Here is a 21,587-nt window from a genome sequence, read left to right on the forward strand (position 1 = left end):
CTTGCGGCTTATCTAAATAATTTATTTCACCTGTCGGCAATGCGTCTTTTGGCTTATACCTAGTGGGGCTATCAACGCTGTCATTGCAAATGGACATTGACAGTGTCAATAGTGTTATTATTCCGCAGGGCTCTCGGGTTGCATGAAAAATGTGTTGGTCTTTGTCAGCTCCCCTTTTTTGAAACAACCTCGTCCAAAAAATTTGATTCGTGGCTCACCAGTACCTGATGGCTTTAAACTTGAACTGCGAATGTTGCCACAGGCGCACGTACCACAGCGCTTCCAACTGCGAAAGCGAGTGTAGGCCTGTCGACAAAAATGAGCATACATAATTATAAAAGTACTCGTACTTGCAGGCGGAGCAAAATGCGCTCATAGCATAATTGCTTACTACGCTCCATTTATCGCAACAACAAGCTGCTTTCCTCAATAGGATCGGCCCTTGCTGCATCGACTTTAGTTTGGCCACCATCGGTCAGGCTCCTCCTGCTGATGTTGCTACAAAATTCGGTGTCCACTGCAGGCCCACAACGCAAAACATCTGTCAAGTGTTTTATATAATGCAGAGTGGCGTGCCGCAGCATGGAGTTAGGCGCAAACCGTAAATTTGATTTTCTCGTATATATCCATTTAGTTCAACTTGACAAGTTGAACGTGTGCTGTTGAAACCATAAGTATTCCGACATGCTGTTTCAGCGTAAACATAGATGTGCCGGCTCTGAATTCCCATATTCGCAGCGTTCGCTCACGTTGCTGCAAAGGTCAGCCTAAATAAGCTAGCTATCAGTATGCCGGTTCTGGTTTTCTCATATTAGCAGCACTCGCAGCTTTCGCCAAAGGTGCTTTAAAGGTCAACCAAAGTGAGCCTAACTAAAGACATGCCGGTTCTGATTTCCCCATATTCGCAACGTTCGCCGCGTTCGCCAAGGTTTCTGCTCAGATCAGTCTAAATAAGCCTAACCATTAGTGTGCCGGTTCTGGTTTTCACATATTCGCAGCCTTCGCAGTGTTCGCCAAGGTTGCTGCTAAGGTCAGTCTAACTAAGACTAACCATTAGTATGCCGGTTCTGGTTTTCCCATATTCGCAGCCTTCGCAGTGTTCGCCAAGGTTGCTGCTAATGTTATGCTGCACAAGCCTAACTATTAGTAAGCCGGTTCTGGTTTTCCAATATTCGCAGCATTCGCAGTGTTCGCAAAGGTTCCTGCTAAGGTCAGTCTAAATAACCTAACCATTACTAGTATAGAAGGTCGTAACCGCCCTTAGTGCAAGCGAGCGAGCATGTAAGTTTTTTTGCTGTAGAAGACTTGGCACGGTGAGACAGCAACCTAACCAGAGTCTACCAGTTGAGAGTCTACCTAGCTTTCTGTATCTTTTGCATATGCTGAGTTATCAACAGATCTGCTCAGATATCAGTTTGTTTTTGCCACCGCTGCGATGCCGACGCGATACCATCATTTTTATGACGTTTTACGGAATCGAGCCGATACGGTATATTAATTTTAAAACGATTCTTTCAGCAACTACGGCGCGGGGACTGCTAATGCTTTACCGCACATTGCCCACCTTGTCCGTTTATATTGGTTGGGAAGTGTTCAAACCCGTTTAAGAACCCCAATCCCGGCCATCGTCAGTTCAGATCAATCGTTTTCACGACTGAAATCTGAAAGCAACCGCTTGCGAAGACAAAAACGATGAATTACTTACTGGAGATATTTTTTAAATGCATCCGCAATTTAGAGCTTTTTTTTGCTGCGGATGCAATTGCACAACGATTTACAAAAGGAAACGCTAATGCCGATGGAACCGCACTGGTTCTGAAACACACCGGCGGAGATTTCAAATTTCAGTGTCCAATAATTTTCCACTAATTTGCTGCGAAAACGATTTATCGTTTCAGTACTTCATTCAGTGCTTCGTGGCAATAATCCAGGAAAGACAGTTTTATCAAATTTTCTGTTTCCGTGAAAAGTGACTATTAAATACGACGCTTGTAAAGCAACACACCGAAATTCACCTGTCATAGATACCGCTTTCTGTAATAATAAAAAGCCTTGGCATGGATCTCTATTATTTTTCCCCGTAAAGAAACAGAAATGTTTATCAATTAGGTTTATCTTATTATTTTTCAAATTAAATTGATATGAAACTATAAATGAGCTCATGTTAGAAGTCGAAAACTAATGGTGTAGCTCAAAATAAGAAACTTTGATCATTTCTCAAAAAATTCGCAATTTATTTACAAGAATTCAAATTTGAACTTCGATAGAGTTATCTTTTAAATTCTGTTTAATCTTTTTTTTAACAAAGGCTGAAAAAAAGCGAAAAAAAAAGTCGTTCCGTTCAACTTGCTGCTTTGCTCGCTTCACTGCGCTTACTCTCGCCGCCGCTCAGAGTCGCTTCGGCTCCGCTTTCGATTTCCTTAGAAACAGTTACTCGCTACTGTACAGTATCATCACGAAAAGTGAACGTTTAAATTGAACCGTTAACAAAACCATTTCCGAAGCAAAAGATGTAATAATGATTAAATAATTCTTTGGTTTTACTTGCTGCTCCGCTCGCTACGCTGCGCTTGCTCACGCCGCAGCTCGGCGTCGCCATCGGCTCCGCCTTCGAATTCCGTAGAAACGGTTATTCGCTTCTGTATCGTCGCGATAATGGAAAGTTTGAACTACACCCTCAAAAATTTTTTTTGGAAAAAAGAAAAATCGAACCTTTTGGTTTTACTTGCTGCTCCGCTCGCTACGCTGCGCTTGCTCACGCCGCAGCTCGGCGTCGCCTTCGGCTCCGCCTTCGAATTCCGTAGAAACGGCTATTCGCTTCTGTATCATCGCGATTATGGAAAGTTTGAACTACACCGTAAAAAATTTTTTTTGGGAAAAAGAAAAATCGAACCGTTTGGTTTTACTTGCTGCTCCGCTCGCTACGCTGCGCTTGCTTGGGCCGCAGCTCGGCGTTGCTTTCAGTTTCAACAGCAAGGGTGACGGCAATCCGTTAACAATAGTTACGGTAACCCTTACCGTGACAGAAACTGAGACGGTTACAGTAATATGTTATAGTTATGGCAGCGTAATATTTATTATTGGCAACGCTTAATTAGAGTGGTGAAAGCTGGTAACGCGTTACCATGAGTCATTGCAAAATGAATGCGGCTCAGTTGATCCTGTAAAGTAAGTGCAAATGTAGGTAAAATTGCTAACGATTGTACCGCTTCCTGACTTCGATTAGCATGGTTTGCTACGTCATTGTTTCAAGGTAATGCTACCCGGTATGACCTTATGGTGACGTTTGGCTTGAATGATCGAGCGCAACTGGTCTACAAAGTTATATACTGGTTGATGACCTTCGAGTATTTCCACATTTGCTCAAACAAAGCCTTATAATTTGTGAATCATGTTACAAAATTTCGCTGTTTGTATGGCGGGTTCGTGAAAAATGCCCCGGTGGTTCCCCGCATGTCGGTTCCCCAAAAACACACCAACCGGGCGGGCAAAATTCCCGGACCGGCATCTAAAAAAAGAACCCTCTATACTGTTTGTATGGCGGGTTAGTGAAAAATGCCCCGGTGGTTCCCCGCATGTCGGTTCCTCAAAAACGTTCCACCCAGGGCGGGCAAAATTCCCGGACCGGGTTCTAAAAAACGGACCTTCCATACTGTTTGCATGGCGGGTTCGTGAAAAATGCCCCGGTGGTTCCCCGCATGTCAGTTCTTCAAAAACGATCCACCCATGGCGGGCAAAATTCCCGGACCGGGTTCTAAAAAACGGACCTTCCATACTATTTGTATGGCGGGTTCGTGAAAAATGCCCCGGTGGTTCCCCGCACGTCGGTTCCCCAAAAACGCACCAACCGGGCGGGCAAAATTCCCGGACCGGGATCTAGAAAACGGACCCTCCATACTGTTTTTATGGCGGGTTCGTGAAAAATGCCCCGGTGGTTCCCCGCATGTCGGTTCCCCAAAAACGCACCAACCGGGCGGGCAAAATTCCCGGACGGGGATCTGAAAAACGGACCCTCCATACTGTTTGTATGGCGGGTTCGTGAAAAATGCCCCGGTGGTTCCCCGCATGTCGGTTCCTCAAAAACGATCCACCCAGGGCGGGCAAAATTCCCGGACCGGGATCTAAAAAAGGGACCCTCCATACTGTTTGTATGGCGGGTTCGTGAAAAATGCCCCGGTGGTTCCCCGCATGTCGGTTCCTCAAAAACGATCCACCCATGGCGGGCAAAATTCCCGGACCAGGTTCTAAAAAACGGACCTTCCATACTGTTTGCATGGCGGGTTCGTGAAAAATGCCCCGGTGGTTCCCCGCATGTCGGTTCTTCAAAAACGATCCACCCATGGCGGGGAAAATTCCCGGACCGGGTTCTAAAAAACGGACCTTCCATACTGTTTGCATGGCGGGTTCATGAAAAATGCCCCGGTGGTTCCCCGCATGTCGGTTCTTCAAAAACGATCCACCCAGGGCGGGCAAAATTCCCGGACCGGGTTCTAAAAAACGGACCCTCCATACTGTTTGTATGGCGGGTTCGTGAAAAATGCCCCGGTGGTTCCCCGCATGTCGGTTCCCCAAAAACGCACCAACCGGGCGGGCAAAATTCCCCGACCGGCATCTAAAAAAGGGACCCTCTATACTGTTTGCATGGCGGGTTCGTGAAAAATGCCCCGGTGGTTCCCCGCATGTCAGTTCTTCAAAAACGATCCACCCATGGCGGGCAAAATTCCCGGACCGGGTTCTAAAAAACGGACCTTCCATACTATTTGTATGGCGGGTTCGTGAAAAATGCCCCGGTGGTTCCCCGCACGTCGGTTCCCCAAAACGCACCAACCGGGCGGGCAAAATTCCCGGACCGGGATCTAGAAAACGGACCCTCCATACTGTTTTTATGGCGGGTTCGTGAAAAATGCCCCGGTGGTTCCCCGCATGTCGGTTCCCCAAAAACGCACCAACCGGGCGGGCAAAATTCCCGGACGGGGATCTGAAAAACGGACCCTCCATACTGTTTGTATGGCGGGTTCGTGAAAAATGCCCCGGTGGTTCCCCGCATGTCGGTTCCTCAAAAACGATCCACCCAGGGCGGGCAAAATTCCCGGACCGGGATCTAAAAAAGGGACCCTCCATACTGTTTGTATGGCGGGTTCGTGAAAAATGCCCCGGTGGTTCCCCGCATGTCGGTTCCTCAGAAACTATCCACCCATGGCGGGCAAAATTCCCGGACCAGGTTCTAAAAAACGGACCTTCCATACTGTTTGCATGGCGGGTTCGTGAAAAATGCCCCGGTGGTTCCCCGCATGTCGGTTCTTCAAAAACGATCCACCCATGGCGGGGAAAATTCCCGGACCGGGTTCTAAAAAACGGACCCTCCATACTGTTTGTATGGCGGGTTCGTGAAAAATGCCCCGGTGGTTCCCCGCATGTCGGTTCCTCAAAAACGATCCACCCAGGGCGGGCAAAATTCCCGGACCGGGATCTAAAGGGACCCTCCATACTGTTTGTATGGCGGGTTCGTGAAAATGCCCGGTGGTTCCCCGCATGTCGGTTCCTCAAAAACGATCCACCCATGGCGGGCAAAATTCCCGGACCAGGTTCTAAAAAACGGACCTTCCATACTGTTTGCATGGCGGGTTCGTGAAAAATGCCCCGGTGGTTCCCCGCATGTCGGTTCTTCAAAAACGATCCACCCATGGCGGGGAAAATTCCCGGACCGGGTTCTAAAAAACGGACCTTCCATACTGTTTGCATGGCGGGTTCATGAAAAATGCCCCGGTGGTTCCCCGCATGTCGGTTCTTCAAAAACGATCCACCCAGGGCGGGCAAAATTCCCGGACCGGGTTCTAAAAAACGGACCCTCCATACTGTTTGTATGGCGGGTTCGTGAAAAATGCCCCGGTGGTTCCCCGCATGTCGGTTCCCCAAAAACGCACCAACCGGGCGGGCAAAATTCCCCGACCGGCATCTAAAAAAGGGACCCTCTATACTGTTTGCATGGCGGGTTCGTGAAAAATGCCCCGGTGGTTCCCCGCATGTCAGTTCTTCAAAAACGATCCACCCATGGCGGGCAAAATTCCCGGACCGGGTTCTAAAAAACGGACCTTCCATACTATTTGTATGGCGGGTTCGTGAAAAATGCCCCGGTGGTTCCCCGCACGTCGGTTCCCCAAAAACGCACCAACCGGGCGGGCAAAATTCCCGGACCGGGATCTAGAAACGGACCCTCCATACTGTTTTTATGGCGGGTTCGTGAAAAATGCCCCGGTGGTTCCCCGCATGTCGGTTCCCCAAAAACGCACCAACCGGGCGGGCAAAATTCCCGGACGGGGATCTGAAAAACGGACCCTCCATACTGTTTGTATGGCGGGTTCGTGAAAAATGCCCCGGTGGTTCCCCGCATGTCGGTTCCTCAAAAACGATCCACCCAGGGCGGGCAAAATTCCCGGACCGGGATCTAAAAAAGGGACCCTCCATACTGTTTGTATGGCGGGTTCGTGAAAAATGCCCCGGTGGTTCCCCGCATGTCGGTTCCTCAGAAACTATCCACCCATGGCGGGCAAAATTCCCGGACCAGGTTCTAAAAAACGGACCTTCCATACTGTTTGCATGGCGGGTTCGTGAAAAATGCCCCGGTGGTTCCCCGCATGTCGGTTCTTCAAAAACGATCCACCCATGGCGGGGAAAATTCCCGGACCGGGTTCTAAAAAACGGACCTTCCATACTGTTTGCATGGCGGGTTCATGAAAAATGCCCCGGTGGTTCCCCGCATGTCAGTTCTTCAAAAACGATCCACCCATGGCGGGCAAAATTCCCGGACCGGGTTCTAAAAAACGGACCTTCCATACTATTTGTATGGCGGGTTCGTGAAAAATGCCCCGGTGGTTCCCCGCACGTCGGTTCCCCAAAAACGCACCAACCGGGCGGGCAAAATTCCCGGACCGGGATCTAGAAAACGGACCCTCCATACTGTTTTTATGGCGGGTTCGTGAAAAATGCCCCGGTGGTTCCCCGCATGTCGGTTCCCCAAAACGCACCAACCGGGCGGGCAAAATTCCCGGACGGGGATCTGAAAAACGGACCCTCCATACTGTTTGTATGGCGGGTTCGTGAAAAATGCCCCGGTGGTTCCCCGCATGTCGGTTCCTCAAAAACGATCCACCCAGGGCGGGCAAAATTCCCGGACCGGGATCTAAAAAAGGGACCCTCCATACTGTTTGTATGGCGGGTTCGTGAAAAATGCCCCGGTGGTTCCCCGCATGTCGGTTCCTCAAAAACGATCCACCCATGGCGGGCAAAATTCCCGGACCAGGTTCTAAAAAACGGACCTTCCATACTGTTTGCATGGCGGGTTCGTGAAAAATGCCCCGGTGGTTCCCCGCATGTCGGTTCTTCAAAAACGATCCACCCATGGCGGGGAAAATTCCCGGACCGGGTTCTAAAAAACGGACCTTCCATACTGTTTGCATGGCGGGTTCATGAAAAATGCCCCGGTGGTTCCCCGCATGTCGGTTCTTCAAAAACGATCCACCCAGGGCGGGCAAAATTCCCGGACCGGGTTCTAAAAAACGGACCCTCCATACTGTTTGTATGGCGGGTTCGTGAAAAATGCCCCGGTGGTTCCCCGCATGTCGGTTCCCCAAAAACGCACCAACCGGGCGGGCAAAATTCCCCGACCGGCATCTAAAAAAGGGACCCTCTATACTGTTTGCATGGCGGGTTCGTGAAAAATGCCCCGGTGGTTCCCCGCATGTCAGTTCTTCAAAAACGATCCACCCATGGCGGGCAAAATTCCCGGACCGGGTTCTAAAAAACGGACCTTCCATACTATTTGTATGGCGGGTTCGTGAAAAATGCCCCGGTGGTTCCCCGCACGTCGGTTTCCCAAAAACGCACCAACCGGGCGGGCAAAATTCCCGGACCGGGATCTAGAAAACGGACCCTCCATACTGTTTTTATGGCGGGTTCGTGAAAATGCCCCGGTGGTTCCCCGCATGTCGGTTCCCCAAAACGCACCAACCGGGCGGGCAAAATTCCCGGACGGGGATCTAAAACGGACCCTCCATACTGTTTGTATGGCGGGTTCGTGAAAATGCCCCGGTGGTTCCCCGCATGTCGGTTCCTCAAAACGATCCACCCAGGGCGGGCAAAATTCCCGGACCGGGATCTAAAGGACCCTCCATACTGTTTGTATGGCGGGTTCGTGAAAATGCCCCGGTGGTTCCCCGCATGTCGGTTCCTCAAAACGATCCACCCATGGCGGGCAAAATTCCCGGACCAGGTTCTAAAAAACGGACCTTCCATACTGTTTGCATGGCGGGTTCGTGAAAAATGCCCCGGTGGTTCCCCGCATGTCGGTTCTTCAAAAACGATCCACCCATGGCGGGGAAAATTCTTGTTCTAAAAACGGACCCTCCATACTATTTGTATGGCGGGTTCGTGAAAAATGCCCCGGTGGTTCCCCGCATGTCGGTTCCCCAAAAACGCACCAACCGGGCGGGCAAAATTCCCGGACCGGCATCTAAAAAAGGGACCCTCTATACTGTTTGTATGGCGGGTTCGTGAAAAATGCCCCGGTGGTTCCCCGCATGTCGGTTCCTCAAAAACGTTCCACCCAGGGCGGGCAAAATTCCCGGACCGGGTTCTAAAAACGGACCTTCCATACTGTTTGCATGGCGGGTTCATGAAAATGCCCCGGTGGTTCCCCGCATGTCGGTTCTTCAAAACGATCCACCCATGGCGGGCAAAATTCCCGGACCGGGTTCTAAAAACGGACCTTCCATACTGTTTGCATGGCGGGTTCATGAAAAATGCCCCGGTGGTTCCCCGCATGTCGGTTCTTCAAAACGATCCACCCAGGGCGGGCAAAATTCCCGGACCGGGTTCTAAAACGGACCCTCCATACTGTTTGTATGGCGGGTTCGTGAAAATGCCCCGGTGGTTCCCCGCATGTCGGTTCCCCAAAACGCACCAACCGGGCGGGCAAAATTCCCGACCGGCATCTAAAAAGGGACCCTCTATACTGTTTGTATGGCGGGTTCGTGAAAATGCCCCGGTGGTTCCCCGCATGTCGGTTCCTCAAAACGTTCCACCCAGGGCGGGCAAAATTCCCGGACCGGGTTCTAAAACGGACCTTCCATACTGTTTGCATGGTGGGTTCATGAAAAATGCCCCGGTGGTTCCCCGCATGTCGGTTCTTCAAAAACGATCCACCCAGGGCGGGCAAAATTCCCGGACCGGGTTCTAAAAAACGGACCCTCCATACTGTTTGTATGGCGGGTTCGTGAAAAATGCCCCGGTGGTTCCCCGCATGTCGGTTCCTCAAAAACGATCCACCCAGGGCGGGCAAAATTCCCGGACCGGGATCTAAAAAAGGGACCCTCCATACTGTTTGTATGGCGGGTTCGTGAAAAATGCCCCGGTGGTTCCCCGCATGTCGGTTCCTCAGAAACGATCCACCCATGGCGGGCAAAATTCCCGGACCAGGTTCTAAAAAACGGACCTTCCATACTGTTTGCATGGCGGGTTCGTGAAAAATGCCCCGGTGGTTCCCCGCATGTCGGTTCTTCAAAAACGATCCACCCATGGCGGGGAAAATTCCCGGTTCTAAAAAACGGACCCTCCATACTATTTGTATGGCGGGTTCGTGAAAAATGCCCCGGTGGTTCCCCGCATGTCGGTTCCCCAAAAACGCACCAACCGGGCGGGCAAAATTCCCGGACCGGCATCTAAAAAAGGGACCCTCTATACTGTTTGTATGGCGGGTTCGTGAAAAATGCCCCGGTGGTTCCCCGCATGTCGGTTCCTCAAAAACGTTCCACCCAGGGCGGGCAAAATTCCCGGACCGGGTTCTAAAAAACGGACCTTCCATACTGTTTGCATGGCGGGTTCATGAAAAATGCCCCGGTGGTTCCCCGCATGTCGGTTCTTCAAAAACGATCCACCCATGGCGGGCAAAATTCCCGGACCGGGTTCTAAAAAACGGACCTTCCATACTGTTTGCATGGCGGGTTCATGAAAAATGCCCCGGTGGTTCCCCGCATGTCGGTTCTTCAAAAACGATCCACCCAGGGCGGGCAAAATTCCCGGACCGGGTTCTAAAAAACGGACCCTCCATACTGTTTGTATGGCGGGTTCGTGAAAAATGCCCCGGTGGTTCCCCGCATGTCGGTTCCCCAAAAACGCACCAACCGGGCGGGCAAAATTCCCCGACCGGCATCTAAAAAAGGGACCCTCTATACTGTTTGTATGGCGGGTTCGTGAAAAATGCCCCGGTGGTTCCCCGCATGTCGGTTCCTCAAAAACGTTCCACCCAGGGCGGGCAAAATTCCCGGACCGGGTTCTAAAAAACGGACCTTCCATACTGTTTGCATGGTGGGTTCATGAAAAATGCCCCGGTGGTTCCCCGCATGTCGGTTCTTCAAAAACGATCCACCCAGGGCGGGCAAAATTCCCGGACCGGGTTCTAAAAAACGGACCCTCCATACTGTTTGTATGGCGGGTTCGTGAAAAATGCCCCGGTGGTTCCCCGCATGTCGGTTCCTCAAAAACGATCCACCCAGGGCGGGCAAAATTCCCGGACCGGGATCTAAAAAAGGGACCCTCCATACTGTTTGTATGGCGGGTTCGTGAAAAATGCCCCGGTGGTTCCCCGCATGTCGGTTCCTCAGAAACGATCCACCCATGGCGGGCAAAATTCCCGGACCAGGTTCTAAAAAACGGACCTTCCATACTGTTTGCATGGCGGGTTCGTGAAAAATGCCCCGGTGGTTCCCCGCATGTCGGTTCTTCAAAAACGATCCACCCATGGCGGGGAAAATTCCCGGTTCTAAAAAACGGACCCTCCATACTATTTGTATGGCGGGTTCGTGAAAAATGCCCCGGTGGTTCCCCGCATGTCGGTTCCCCAAAAACGCACCAACCGGGCGGGCAAAATTCCCGGACCGGCATCTGAAAAAGGGACCCTCTATACTGTTTGTATGGCGGGTTCGTGAAAAATGCCCCGGTGGTTCCCCGCATGTCGGTTCCTCAAAAACGTTCCACCCAGGGCGGGCAAAATTCCCGGACCGGGTTCTAAAAAACGGACCTTCCATACTGTTTGCATGGCGGGTTCATGAAAAATGCCCCGGTGGTTCCCCGCATGTCGGTTCTTCAAAAACGATCCACCCAGGGCGGGCAAAATTCCCGGACCGGGTTCTAAAAAACGGACCTTCCATACTGTTTGTATGGCGGGTTCGTGAAAAATGCCCCGGTGGTTCCCCGCATGTCGGTTCTTCAAAAACGATCCACCCATGGCGGGCAAAATTCCCGGACCAGGTTCTAAAAAACGGACCCTCCATACTATTTGTATGGCGGGTTCGTGAAAAATGCCCCGGTGGTTCCCCGCATGTCGGTTCCCCAAAAACGCACCAACCGGGCGGGCAAAATTCCCGGACCGGCATCTAAAAAAGGACCCTCTATACTGTTTGTATGGCGGGTTCGTGAAAAATGCCCCGGTGGTTCCCCGCATGTCGGTTCCTCAAAAACGTTCCACCCAGGGCGGGCAAATATCCCGGACCGGGTTCTAAAAAACGGACCTTCCATACTGTTTGCATGGCGGGTTGATGAAAAATGCCCCGGTGGTTCCCCGCATGTCGGTTCTTCAAATACGATCCACCCAGGGCGGGCAAAATTCCCGGACCGGGTTCTAAAAAACGGACCTTCCATACTGTTTGTATGGCGGGTTCGTGAAAAATGCCCCGGTGGTTCCCCGCATGTCGGTTCCTCAAAAACGTTCCACCCAGGGCGGGCAAAATTCCCGGACCGGGTTCTAAAAAACGGACCTTCCATACTGTTTGCATGGCGGGTTCGTGAAAAATGCCCCGGTGGTTCCCCGCATGTCGGTTCTTCAAAAACGATCCACCCATGGCGGGCAAAATTCCCGGACCGGGTTTTAAAAAACGGACCCTCCATACTATTTGTATGGCGGGTTCGTGAAAAATGCCCCGGTGGTTCCCCGCATGTCGGTTCCCCAAAAACGCACCAACCGGGCGGGCAAAATTCCCGGACGGGGATCTAAAAAACGGACCCTCCATACTGTTTGTATGGCGGGTTCGTGAAAAATGCCCCGGTGGTTCCCCGCATGTCGGTTCCTCAAAATCGTTCCACCCAGGGCGGGCAAAATTCCCGGACCGGGTTCTAAAAAACGGACCCGAATACATTAACTGCAGCAGGTCCGTCAAAAATAACCCGGTTAGTTTTTCAATGTTTTGACTACCTTCTCAATTGTTTCAGCGGGGGGCTGCGCCCCCCGCACCCCCTGCTTATTGGGGCTCCGCCCCAAACCCTGGCCAGGGGCTTCGCCCCTGGACCCCGGGGACCCAGCTCTCCGCATGTCGCACGGCAGATTAAAAACGCTCGCTCGCTTCGCTCGCTCGCTTGATTATGCCGGTTCTGGTTTTTCCACATTCGCAGCCTTCGCAGTGTTCGCCAAGGTTCTTGCTAAGGTTCTTTGCTAATAAGCCTAACTATTAGTATGCCGGCTCAGATTTTTTCATATTTGCAGTGTTGCCAAAGTTGCTGCTGAGGTTTTGTTAAATAATCCTAGCACTTTGGATGCTGGTTCTGTTTTCTCTTATTCGCAGCGTTCGCCAAGGTTGCTGCTAAGGTTATAAAAAATAAGCCTAACCATTGGTATACCGGTTCTGGTATTCCTGTATTGGCAACTTTCGGTCAGTTGGCTAAGGAAGCGGTTTAAGTCGATCTACATACCCTTTTCCTGTTTTATATAATCTTGTTATTAGCATTATGTATGCCAAGGGTTCTGTCTGGGACGCGAGTCGAGTATTACATAGCTTTGTTTTAACAGCTGACCACCTTCAGCCCTTGTAACAACAGCATAACAAGGTTTTTAGCCCCCGGGCTGAGTACTTAACGGAAATCCCGACCACCGCGAGAAAAATGCAAAACAAATATAAACTAAGTTTATTCAATTTTTTATGAGGTTTCGGCTTATTCGCAACAAAACGTTCGTAACAAAGGACCCCTCTCTTATGCAACACATCAGTAACACGCCTCGTGCTAGTAATTCACATAAATACTATATAAATTAGTTACGTTTACGTTCCAAGCTGTAATAATGTTAAGGTATTCTGGATACACTTTAACCTTTACATGAACTTGGCGAATCTTGCGAACTGCAGCGAACACATGCGAATATTAAAACTGGGATTTGGACCCAGACTGATGCGATGCAGTAAAAGTTTACGTACATAATAAGAGCTTAACAAGGTACAACAGTATCTACCGCGGCCGTAAATAAGTACTATACTCCGATAATATCAAGAGCGTAATGCTGATCCCCAAAATTTAATGCAAGCAGTCAACACTAATAATTATTTGATGTAAAAAGTTGCAATCAGAAAAATTAAAACCACTGCAATGATCATACAAATTATAACCTAAACCTTAACATGAGCCTCGTTGTACGGTATGTGTACTTATGTACATAAGCACTGAAGTAGTGCAGTGCAATTAATTGTAAGTACAAAAGCACGGGGTGGTGCTATGAATAAATTTTCGGTAAATAACAATTCTTTTATACGGCTAAAGCGTAACGGTATAACGATCAAGTTCAGGTCTGTTGTGTAAATACGATAGGAAGAATTACAGGTGTGCTATAACTTTGTGTCGCATACAGTATTCGCTATCCTAATGTCGCCAGGCATCGACGGCGCCGATTTATTGAAGCCATAATAAATATTCACGGAAGGCCGCCCACCTAAGGCACCAATTGCGATCAAGGATTTAGCTACACTTATAGATGATAACAAACATTTACGTAAGGCCGCCCCCTAAGGCACCAATTGCGATCAAAGATTTACTATACTAATAGATATTTGCGTATGCTGCCGATGGAGTTTTAGCTATCACCAAAGCCGTCGTCTCATCAAGTCCCCGGCATTTGCACAGACTTTGCATTGATTTTATGAAATCCACATTCACGGAGTCTGTCATGGCCGCTATCACATTAATGATGCATTAGTACAGAGAAATAATACTGGCACTCACACATATACCAGCCTCGTTTCCCTATATTCGCAGCGTTCGCCAAGGGCGGAACTGGGGTCAACTGCACTGCATTATTCAATAATTAGTGCAAAACGTTTTTTTATTAAAAAACGTGGCAGTGTTGTAGGCTACGCAAAAATACGTACGCTTGCACATTGAGGGGTCACTGATCTCATATGAAGCCAAAATAACCGTCGGGAAGAAGCTTCCTAATGTTAGACCTTCTTTTCCAGTCGAATGTTTTCTGCCACCACCATGCAGGAAACGGATGCCAGATGCAAGAAAGACTCTAGGAGTTGGGACAATTTGGCCAATAATAAAAACTATTAAGGAATAATTAAAGACTGTAAGAGAATACAGAAAGTACTATCCAACTTTCCAATTCTTAATTAATAACCATACGAGTACTGTGCGATCGCTATCATGAAGGAATCCCAAGTCTTTGATCCACCAAACGCAAAATGCAAAAAAGGTATTATTTGAAAAGCGGAGGTTTTTGTACAGCATGTATAAGTTCTTTAACAAAAAGACTTGGTATCATGAGACAAGTACCAGCACAACAATTTCAACTGAAACCCTTCATCTATGCTATATCCTGATGTTACATCAGTACTCAAATCACAATTACGCCTAACTTGCGTGCATCTTAACGTGCTACGTAGCGTTTGAGTACTGAGTACTTAGTTTCCGTATTAGCGGACAGCTGAACTCCTGTAGTTGGTGACGTGCGAAGCAACATCCATGGTGGTTGACTGGCTGCCATATTATTATAAATCAGGAGGACGTTCAATTTGGCAACATGCACCTGCGAAGGCGCAGCGTTGGCAGATCTCCCAGAGGACCAACGCGGTATTACAGCACGTCTAACGTGCGTCCATCTTAGCGTACCACGTAGCGGAAAAAATAGCAGCACCGGCTTGTCAATAAAAAGTAAAGTGTACCTTCATTTATTCATTGTGAATTTAGAATTACCAATTTTGTGCTGATTTAATAATGAATTAATAACAGTACTGTGCATGCTTCCATAGTTCATGTCACTTCATAGTTTAAAATTTAAATAATACAGGGTTACACACCTACCTGAAACACACAAAAATCTGAAAGCGTCCGGACTTATGTTATTCCTCCGTCCGGACTTATGTTATTTTATGTTTGATCATTGTCTTTCTTCTCTTTCACCGTTGTTTTATATCGAATTCGTCGTTTTTATGTAATTCATTTGCGCTGTTGGATTGGATTTTGGGCTTAGTGTGGGGCTTAGTGTTTGGATTTTGGGATATCATTTGTCGAAAGTTCTATACTTCGTACTCCTATTCGTAAATGATTATTATAAAAGCACTTCGTAAAATTTTTATTTGAGTCGCTGACTGGTGTTATTCGTTGTGTCAGCTTTTCTCGTATCTACACAAACCCAGAAAAAGTACGGAATAGCACTCTAGCAATACAGAACTATTAATGAACCAAACAGCTAGATTTAAAGTTAAAATCATCGAATTTAAAACGCAAACTGCTCCGTGGGCGCGATAATGAGTTCCTTAATACACACATGCAGCGGTGGATTAACGACATAAGCGATAGCGTTAGCGATGTCCTGCGCTTCGAGCTCCTTCATGCCACCAAAGGCGCCTTGCATCTGCTTTACATTCTCCTCACCAACCCATCGGTTACTGAAGTCGGTCTGTACGGCACCTGGACTGATGCTCTGTACAGAAACCAGTAAGAATTATTGTATCCCGCATTCAGTTATTATTTCGCAGCGTACAACTGACCGTTACGCGGATCTTTTTGGAGATATCCTTCACTTCGCGGTACAGCGCCTCCGTCAGCGCGATGACCATATGTTTGGTGGCTGAATAGAAGTGGGTGCTAGCCATCGGCGGGATCGAATGACCCGCCATACTGTACTCAATAACACAACATCGCTGCTTAAGTTGTTCCTTTAAGTGTCGGTTAAGCAGAATGCTGATTACCTGTTGATATTGATAATGTGACCATCGGAGATTTGGTTCTTAGCCATTAGTCGCAAGGCTTCACGCGCGCAGATAGACAGCCCCATAACGTTGACCTGACGAGAAAAGTTTTGAAACTTATTAATGGAGCTGCTGGTATACATACTGTAAATGTACACAATCAAACACTGCATACTGACGTACATCGATCATCTCGCGCCACTGATCAGCACTACCGGTTGAGAGCGTATCGGGTTTGGCCATGCCGGCATTATTCACAAGAACGTCCACGTGTTTGTGGGTCTTCTCGATCTCCGCGAACATGCGCTTGATATCTTCCTCTTTGAAGATATCACATTTGATAGCGCGCACGGTCCCGGCGCCTTTTGGTAAAGTGTTACTTATTTAGGGCCTACAATGTACGAGTGTATGATACACATTATGACTGGAGGCATTACCGCCCTTTCCCAAAATGACGCAGTTCAGCGCGGTCGCGATTCAGTTTCGTATGTGCATCACTTTTAATTTTCCTCTTGCATTACTCTGTACCTCGATTTTTTCCAGGTTCCGCGCGCATCCGATAACATTCATTCCCTGGCGTGCCAGTGTTTCCGCCGCCGCCAATCCGATGCCAGACGAAGCTCCCGTTACCAGTGCTGTACGACCTCGCCAACGGTCCATCACGTGATGAAATTTATGAAAATTTGGTATAACGCTAAAAACGTAAGTAGCGCAGGCCGCGTAACTTAACTAAATACGAATGGGTTGGGTAGAAATCCGTGAATGAAACGTTTTTTAGTTTGCGGACTGTCTGACTGCCACAACCACGCTTTATAAAGTCATCGCGCCGTTATAACTAAACAGCTGATGGATAAGATTAGCTGCTTACCTGGCATGACGGTACAGTTTATATGCAGGTTAAGCGAGAGACAACACGTTGCAAATGGCGGAAAGATTTGCCGGCTTGACTGCCATACAGGTGCTGATGCAATCGTATGCAAACAGATTACTTATGACTGATATCGAAGAAAGTACGAGAAAGAATTATAAGCGCGGCAAATCGGTAGAGGCGGACGTTGCACATACCTACACCTATGGCCCATTTCGTACCACTCTATAAAATCGGCCCCTTTTTTGTTCACTGTATTCCACGTATTCCTATGTATTCCACACGTATTTTGTCTGTATTCACGTTATGTTCTCCATTATTTTGCTTTTCCAACTATGTCTTCCTGTGCTGTATTACCGTATTGCCACGTATTCTACCCGTATGCTGTCCGTGTTGACAATGTATTCTTCGGTTTCTTAGGCTTCTTAGGTTTTTAACTAGAACAGCAGGGAATACTTGGTGAATACTGGCTGAATACGTGGGAATGCGCTAACATGCTGCAGGAAGACAGTAGCCGTAAAGGTTAGATAAGAGAGTTAGGGAATACTTTAGGAATACAGGCAGAATGCAGGTAGTATACGTGGGAATACGGGCACACTCCACAGATATACTAATCTCGCCTCTATGACTAAGGTCCCTTCAGTCTTTAGCAGTATTCCCACGTATTCCATCCGTATTCTGCCTGTATTCCTACTGTATTCGCGTCGTCGCGAGGGATTTTCCATTATATAGCTTTAATTTAGACATGACTTTGGTCTTCTTTAGTGTTTCTCGTATGCTCCCGTATTCCGCCTGTATTCTCCATGTACAGATATTCTTGGGTTTTCGAATTAAAAAACTTAGAATACGCCTTGAATTTGGGCAGAATACAGGTGGAATACGTAGGAATACATGGTCATTGGCACAGAATACTACTGAAATCAGATTATATCGGAAGCGGAAAATACAGTAGGAATACAACCGGAATACTTAGGAATACATGGAATACAGTAACAAAAAAAGGGGGTCGGTTTTCTAGAGTGGTACGAAATGGGCCATATCTATGTATATATTGTGCAGCAACTGTCCAGCTGCAAACGCCATTTTGTACCCGTAACGCAGCTTTATAAAGGTCACTGTTAAATTAACTCCGCTCTGTATTTCAGTATTTGACAGTCATTGCGATTCTGCTAGCTCACTTGGCACCAGACGAATATTTCAGAAATCCTATAAGCTCCTAGCTTTTCGTGTTATTTGTATAGTTTCAGTTGTCACCGTCCTAAATGTACGGCGCATCTTGTGGCCCTGAAACCGCCCAAACATCCGGTAATCGTAAATTTGATTATATTTTCGTGGATGCGGAGACTGAACCCAATTCTGGATAAAATTTCATGTTAAACTTGTTAAGCGGTTTAATCGCCACAACATCCGGCGCTCAAATATGCGGTCCGGACTACTTGGACGGTCACCTTCGTATTAAATTGCTGGCTGCTTAGTGGGACAGACGATAAATGTCTTAACATTGACATGCTGCGGTGCCCCCAGAATGTACAGCACGCTGTTGGCAATGTCTTCGCCGGACAACGGCTGGAAATCCGTCCCAAATCCTCCTGCTTCCGGTGGGTGTTCGGCGCTGGCCGCGGAGCGCTGGAAGATGTCCGTAGCCACAACTCCGGGGCTGATATCCTGCATAATATCAGGAAATACGTTTGTTTCTCCTGTATCTAATGATGGCGTTTGTGGTGGTTTAGATTACCGTAACGCGAATATTGTTTTTCGGCTCCATGGCGCGTACTTCCCGGTGCAGTGATTCCGTCAGAGATGTGATCATATGTTTAGTGCCGGAGTAGAAATGATAGGGGGCGGCATTCAAGTGGATGTGGCCACCATAACTGAATTTAAACAAATACCTAATTATACTTTGTTTTCTTTAAAAATACTGTACTTGAATACTTTGTATTTTATAAATGTACAGCACATAGACAACCGACTGACCTGTTGATGTTGATGATATTTCCATCAGTAACTCCGTCTTGTTGCATAAGCTTCAGAGCTTCCCTGGCGCAGACACTTAAACCGAGAACATTGATCTATAGAGTGAACAATTTCATAAACAAACTTTCCTTGGTCATTGTGTTGATTGATATAGAAGTATGCAAACCTCCAACATTTCTCGCCATTTTTCAGTTCGACCGGACAACAGCGAATCCAGTTGCACCACTCCGGCGTTGTTAACCAGTACATCGACATGACCGTGTTGTTTACGGATTTGCTCGAACATGGCGGCGATCTGCTGCGGCTGGCTGACATCACACTTAATCGCTTCGATGCTGCCGGGTCCTTTTCCGTGCTTCTTGGCTAATTCCTGTTATAACAAGCTATTTTTTTATAATACAGCAGCACAGGCAAATGCGCAACTGGATCAGCGTACATGGATTTTTTCCAGGTTGCGCGCGCAGCCAACCACTTTCATCCCGCTTCCTGCCAGTGCATCGGCGATGGCGTAGCCAATACCGGACGATGCGCCCGTCACCAGTGCTGTGCGGCCTTTCCAGCGCTCCATCGTTATTTGCGCTAAGCGTATATTTTTACGGTAGACGTCTGTCGCAAAAAAAGAATCTGTTGTACCTAAAGGATTACTGCAAAAGTGTTTAGTCATGCGATGAAAGTTTGAACCTATGGTGAGGATTTTATTCTTAAATTTTACGCCGCAGGCTAGTGGCTCACCTATTCTGTACGATAAACACATCTCTTTCATGGTGGTTGGCGAACGCCCCTTTGATGTTTATTGTACAGTACGGAAAACGTTTCGTGAGTTTCCTTAAGGAAACCGGTTTATGTTGTTGTCGTCTTGCATGTAGGTTTACGATTTACCGGTGCTACAGATATACACTCCTGCTTCTCACGTGCTCTTAGCGTGCATATCATTCATTAGGCTCAATATTCAACAGAAAATTAAATCCTACAGTACTACTTGGCTTACTTCGAAGTATTCAAAAACACAATGGAAGCGCTTGCCAAACAGGTTGTCATAAGAAAGAGCGTGGAAATCTTTTCTCCGCAAACAAAACAACTTGCGGTTATCTGACTCAGCTATTTCTCTACGCTTCGTTGGCCACCGAACATGGAATGATATAAAGAATGCGTGCGTTTATAGGAGCGACTGACGGTAGTTGCGGTTTTACGCTTCAACCTGAAAAACATAGCAGGTATACGGGTTTAAAGGAAAACATTTTCAAGAAGTTCGTTTCCTTGGGACTAAATTTGTTAAACCTTCCTTGTTTAAACAGAGCGTTCATACTTTTAGTTATTATGGAACGCTGGAAAGGTCGAACAGCCTTGGTGACCGGTGCATCCGCGGGAATCGGGTATGCCATTGCCGATGCACTAGCACGCAGCGGAATGAATGTGATCGGATGCGCGCGAAACGTGGAAAAAATCAATGTATAACGATCCTTCGCATTTTTACTTTAGCGGGCACTAACACGTTTTTACTAATACTGAGCGATTTGAATGCAGGAATTGGTTAAGAAACATGAAAAAGGACCAGGCCGCGTTGAACCGGTACAGTGTGATGTCAGCCAGCCACAACAAATAACCGCGATGTTCGAGCACGTTGCAAAAAAATACGGACATGTCGATGTGCTGGTCAACAATGCCGGTTTGGTGCAGTTGGATCCGCTGATGTCGGGCAGAACAGAGAAATGGCGGGAAATGCTGGAGGTGAGCTTGATATGTTGTCACCGTAGAGCAGTGTGCTAATTGGTCGGGTGGTAGGTAAACGTCCTTGGTTTAAGTGTCTGCGCCAGGGAGGCACTGAAACTGATGCAGAAAGACGGCGTCACTGATGGAAACATCATCAATATCAACAGGTGCGTGGGTCGAGAATTGCTTTAGTTTATTTCGGTGTCCAACCAAGGAGTTTTATCGAACTTACCTATTTTAATTCTACAGCTACGGTGGCCATTTTCCGATTAATCTGCCCGCCTACCACTTCTACAGCGGCACGAAGCATATGATCACTTCTCTGACAGAATCACTGCACCGCGAAGTGCGGGCGATGGAACCGAAGAACGACATGAGGGTTACCGTAAGAATCGCGACCACGAAGCATTGCTGCGATGGACAATGTTACGTAACCGCTTTTTTCTACCTAATAGGACATTAGCCCGGGCGTGGTACTGACGGAGATCCTCCAGCGTTCCATGGCCCAGGCCGGAATGCCGACAATCGATTCTGGTAAAGACTTCACCAAAGACTACAAATGCCTGAACGGCGACGATATCGCTGATACGGTGTTGTTTGTTCTGGCCGCTCCGCAACATGTCAACGTAAAAACCTTGATTGTCTGTCCGACACAGCAGCCACAGGTGTAAAGCGAATTCAGTTAATATGTTAATCTGGCTGGCAGTAATATCGTAGTGCATGAATGGCATTAGTAATAATACTCTTGACGGTCAAGTCACATTTTCTCGTTTCTTCAAAATTAATACTGTGGAAATATTTCTTTGCGTATAATCATATTTCATTCGATTTCTGCAACCAGAGCGTGTGCGCCATGCTTTGACGCAGCGACGGTTGATGTTACCGTTTATTGTTACCGGCGTTTAAATACTGATTTCTTTGCGCATGACAACTGTGTAACACGGCGTATAATGTAGCCCATCTTTACATTTTAGGTGCTTCCCTGGTTTGTAATTTTGATGACATATTAATTTCATGATCGTAATGCA

At 47.9% G+C, this 21,587-nt stretch overlaps 2 protein-coding genes across 4 annotated transcripts; one reads left to right on the forward strand and one right to left on the reverse strand.

The window, feature by feature from the left end:
• Positions 1–15,424: 15,424 nt before the first annotated feature.
• LOC129593026 (dehydrogenase/reductase SDR family member 11-like) lies at positions 15,425–19,531 on the reverse strand. The gene is made up of 9 exons (XM_055489210.1): positions 19,286–19,531; positions 19,016–19,219; positions 18,850–18,944; positions 18,611–18,746; positions 18,340–18,540; positions 16,191–16,388; positions 16,008–16,102; positions 15,807–15,936; positions 15,425–15,739 (listed from the first exon to the last, which is right to left on the reverse strand). The coding sequence occupies exons 1-9, from the start codon at positions 19,511–19,513 to the stop codon at positions 15,533–15,535; spliced, it is 1,494 nt and encodes a 497-aa protein (XP_055345185.1). The 5' UTR covers positions 19,514–19,531; the 3' UTR covers positions 15,425–15,532.
• Positions 19,532–19,911: 380 nt separating this feature from the next.
• On the forward strand, positions 19,912–21,555 carry LOC129594812 (dehydrogenase/reductase SDR family member 11-like). Of its 3 annotated transcripts, none has more exons than XM_055491644.1 (6): positions 19,912–20,063; positions 20,162–20,298; positions 20,374–20,577; positions 20,632–20,726; positions 20,809–20,944; positions 21,015–21,554. In XM_055491644.1, exons 2-6 carry the CDS (start codon positions 20,167–20,169, stop codon positions 21,228–21,230), a joined length of 783 nt encoding a protein of 260 aa, XP_055347619.1. In that variant the 5' UTR covers positions 19,912–20,063; positions 20,162–20,166; the 3' UTR covers positions 21,231–21,554. The 3 variants fall into 3 exon arrangements, with proteins under 3 accessions (XP_055347619.1, XP_055347612.1, XP_055347628.1); XM_055491653.1 differs by having other exon boundaries at positions 20,031–20,096; positions 21,015–21,555; XM_055491637.1 differs by having other exon boundaries at positions 20,006–20,298.
• The last annotated feature ends 32 nt before the right edge of the window (positions 21,556–21,587 follow it).

This window comes from Paramacrobiotus metropolitanus, unplaced genomic scaffold, assembly GCF_019649055.1.
Source record: "Paramacrobiotus metropolitanus isolate TYO unplaced genomic scaffold, Prichtersi_v1.0 Parri_scaffold0000003, whole genome shotgun sequence".
Classification (NCBI taxonomy): domain Eukaryota; kingdom Metazoa; phylum Tardigrada; class Eutardigrada; order Parachela; family Macrobiotidae; genus Paramacrobiotus; species Paramacrobiotus metropolitanus.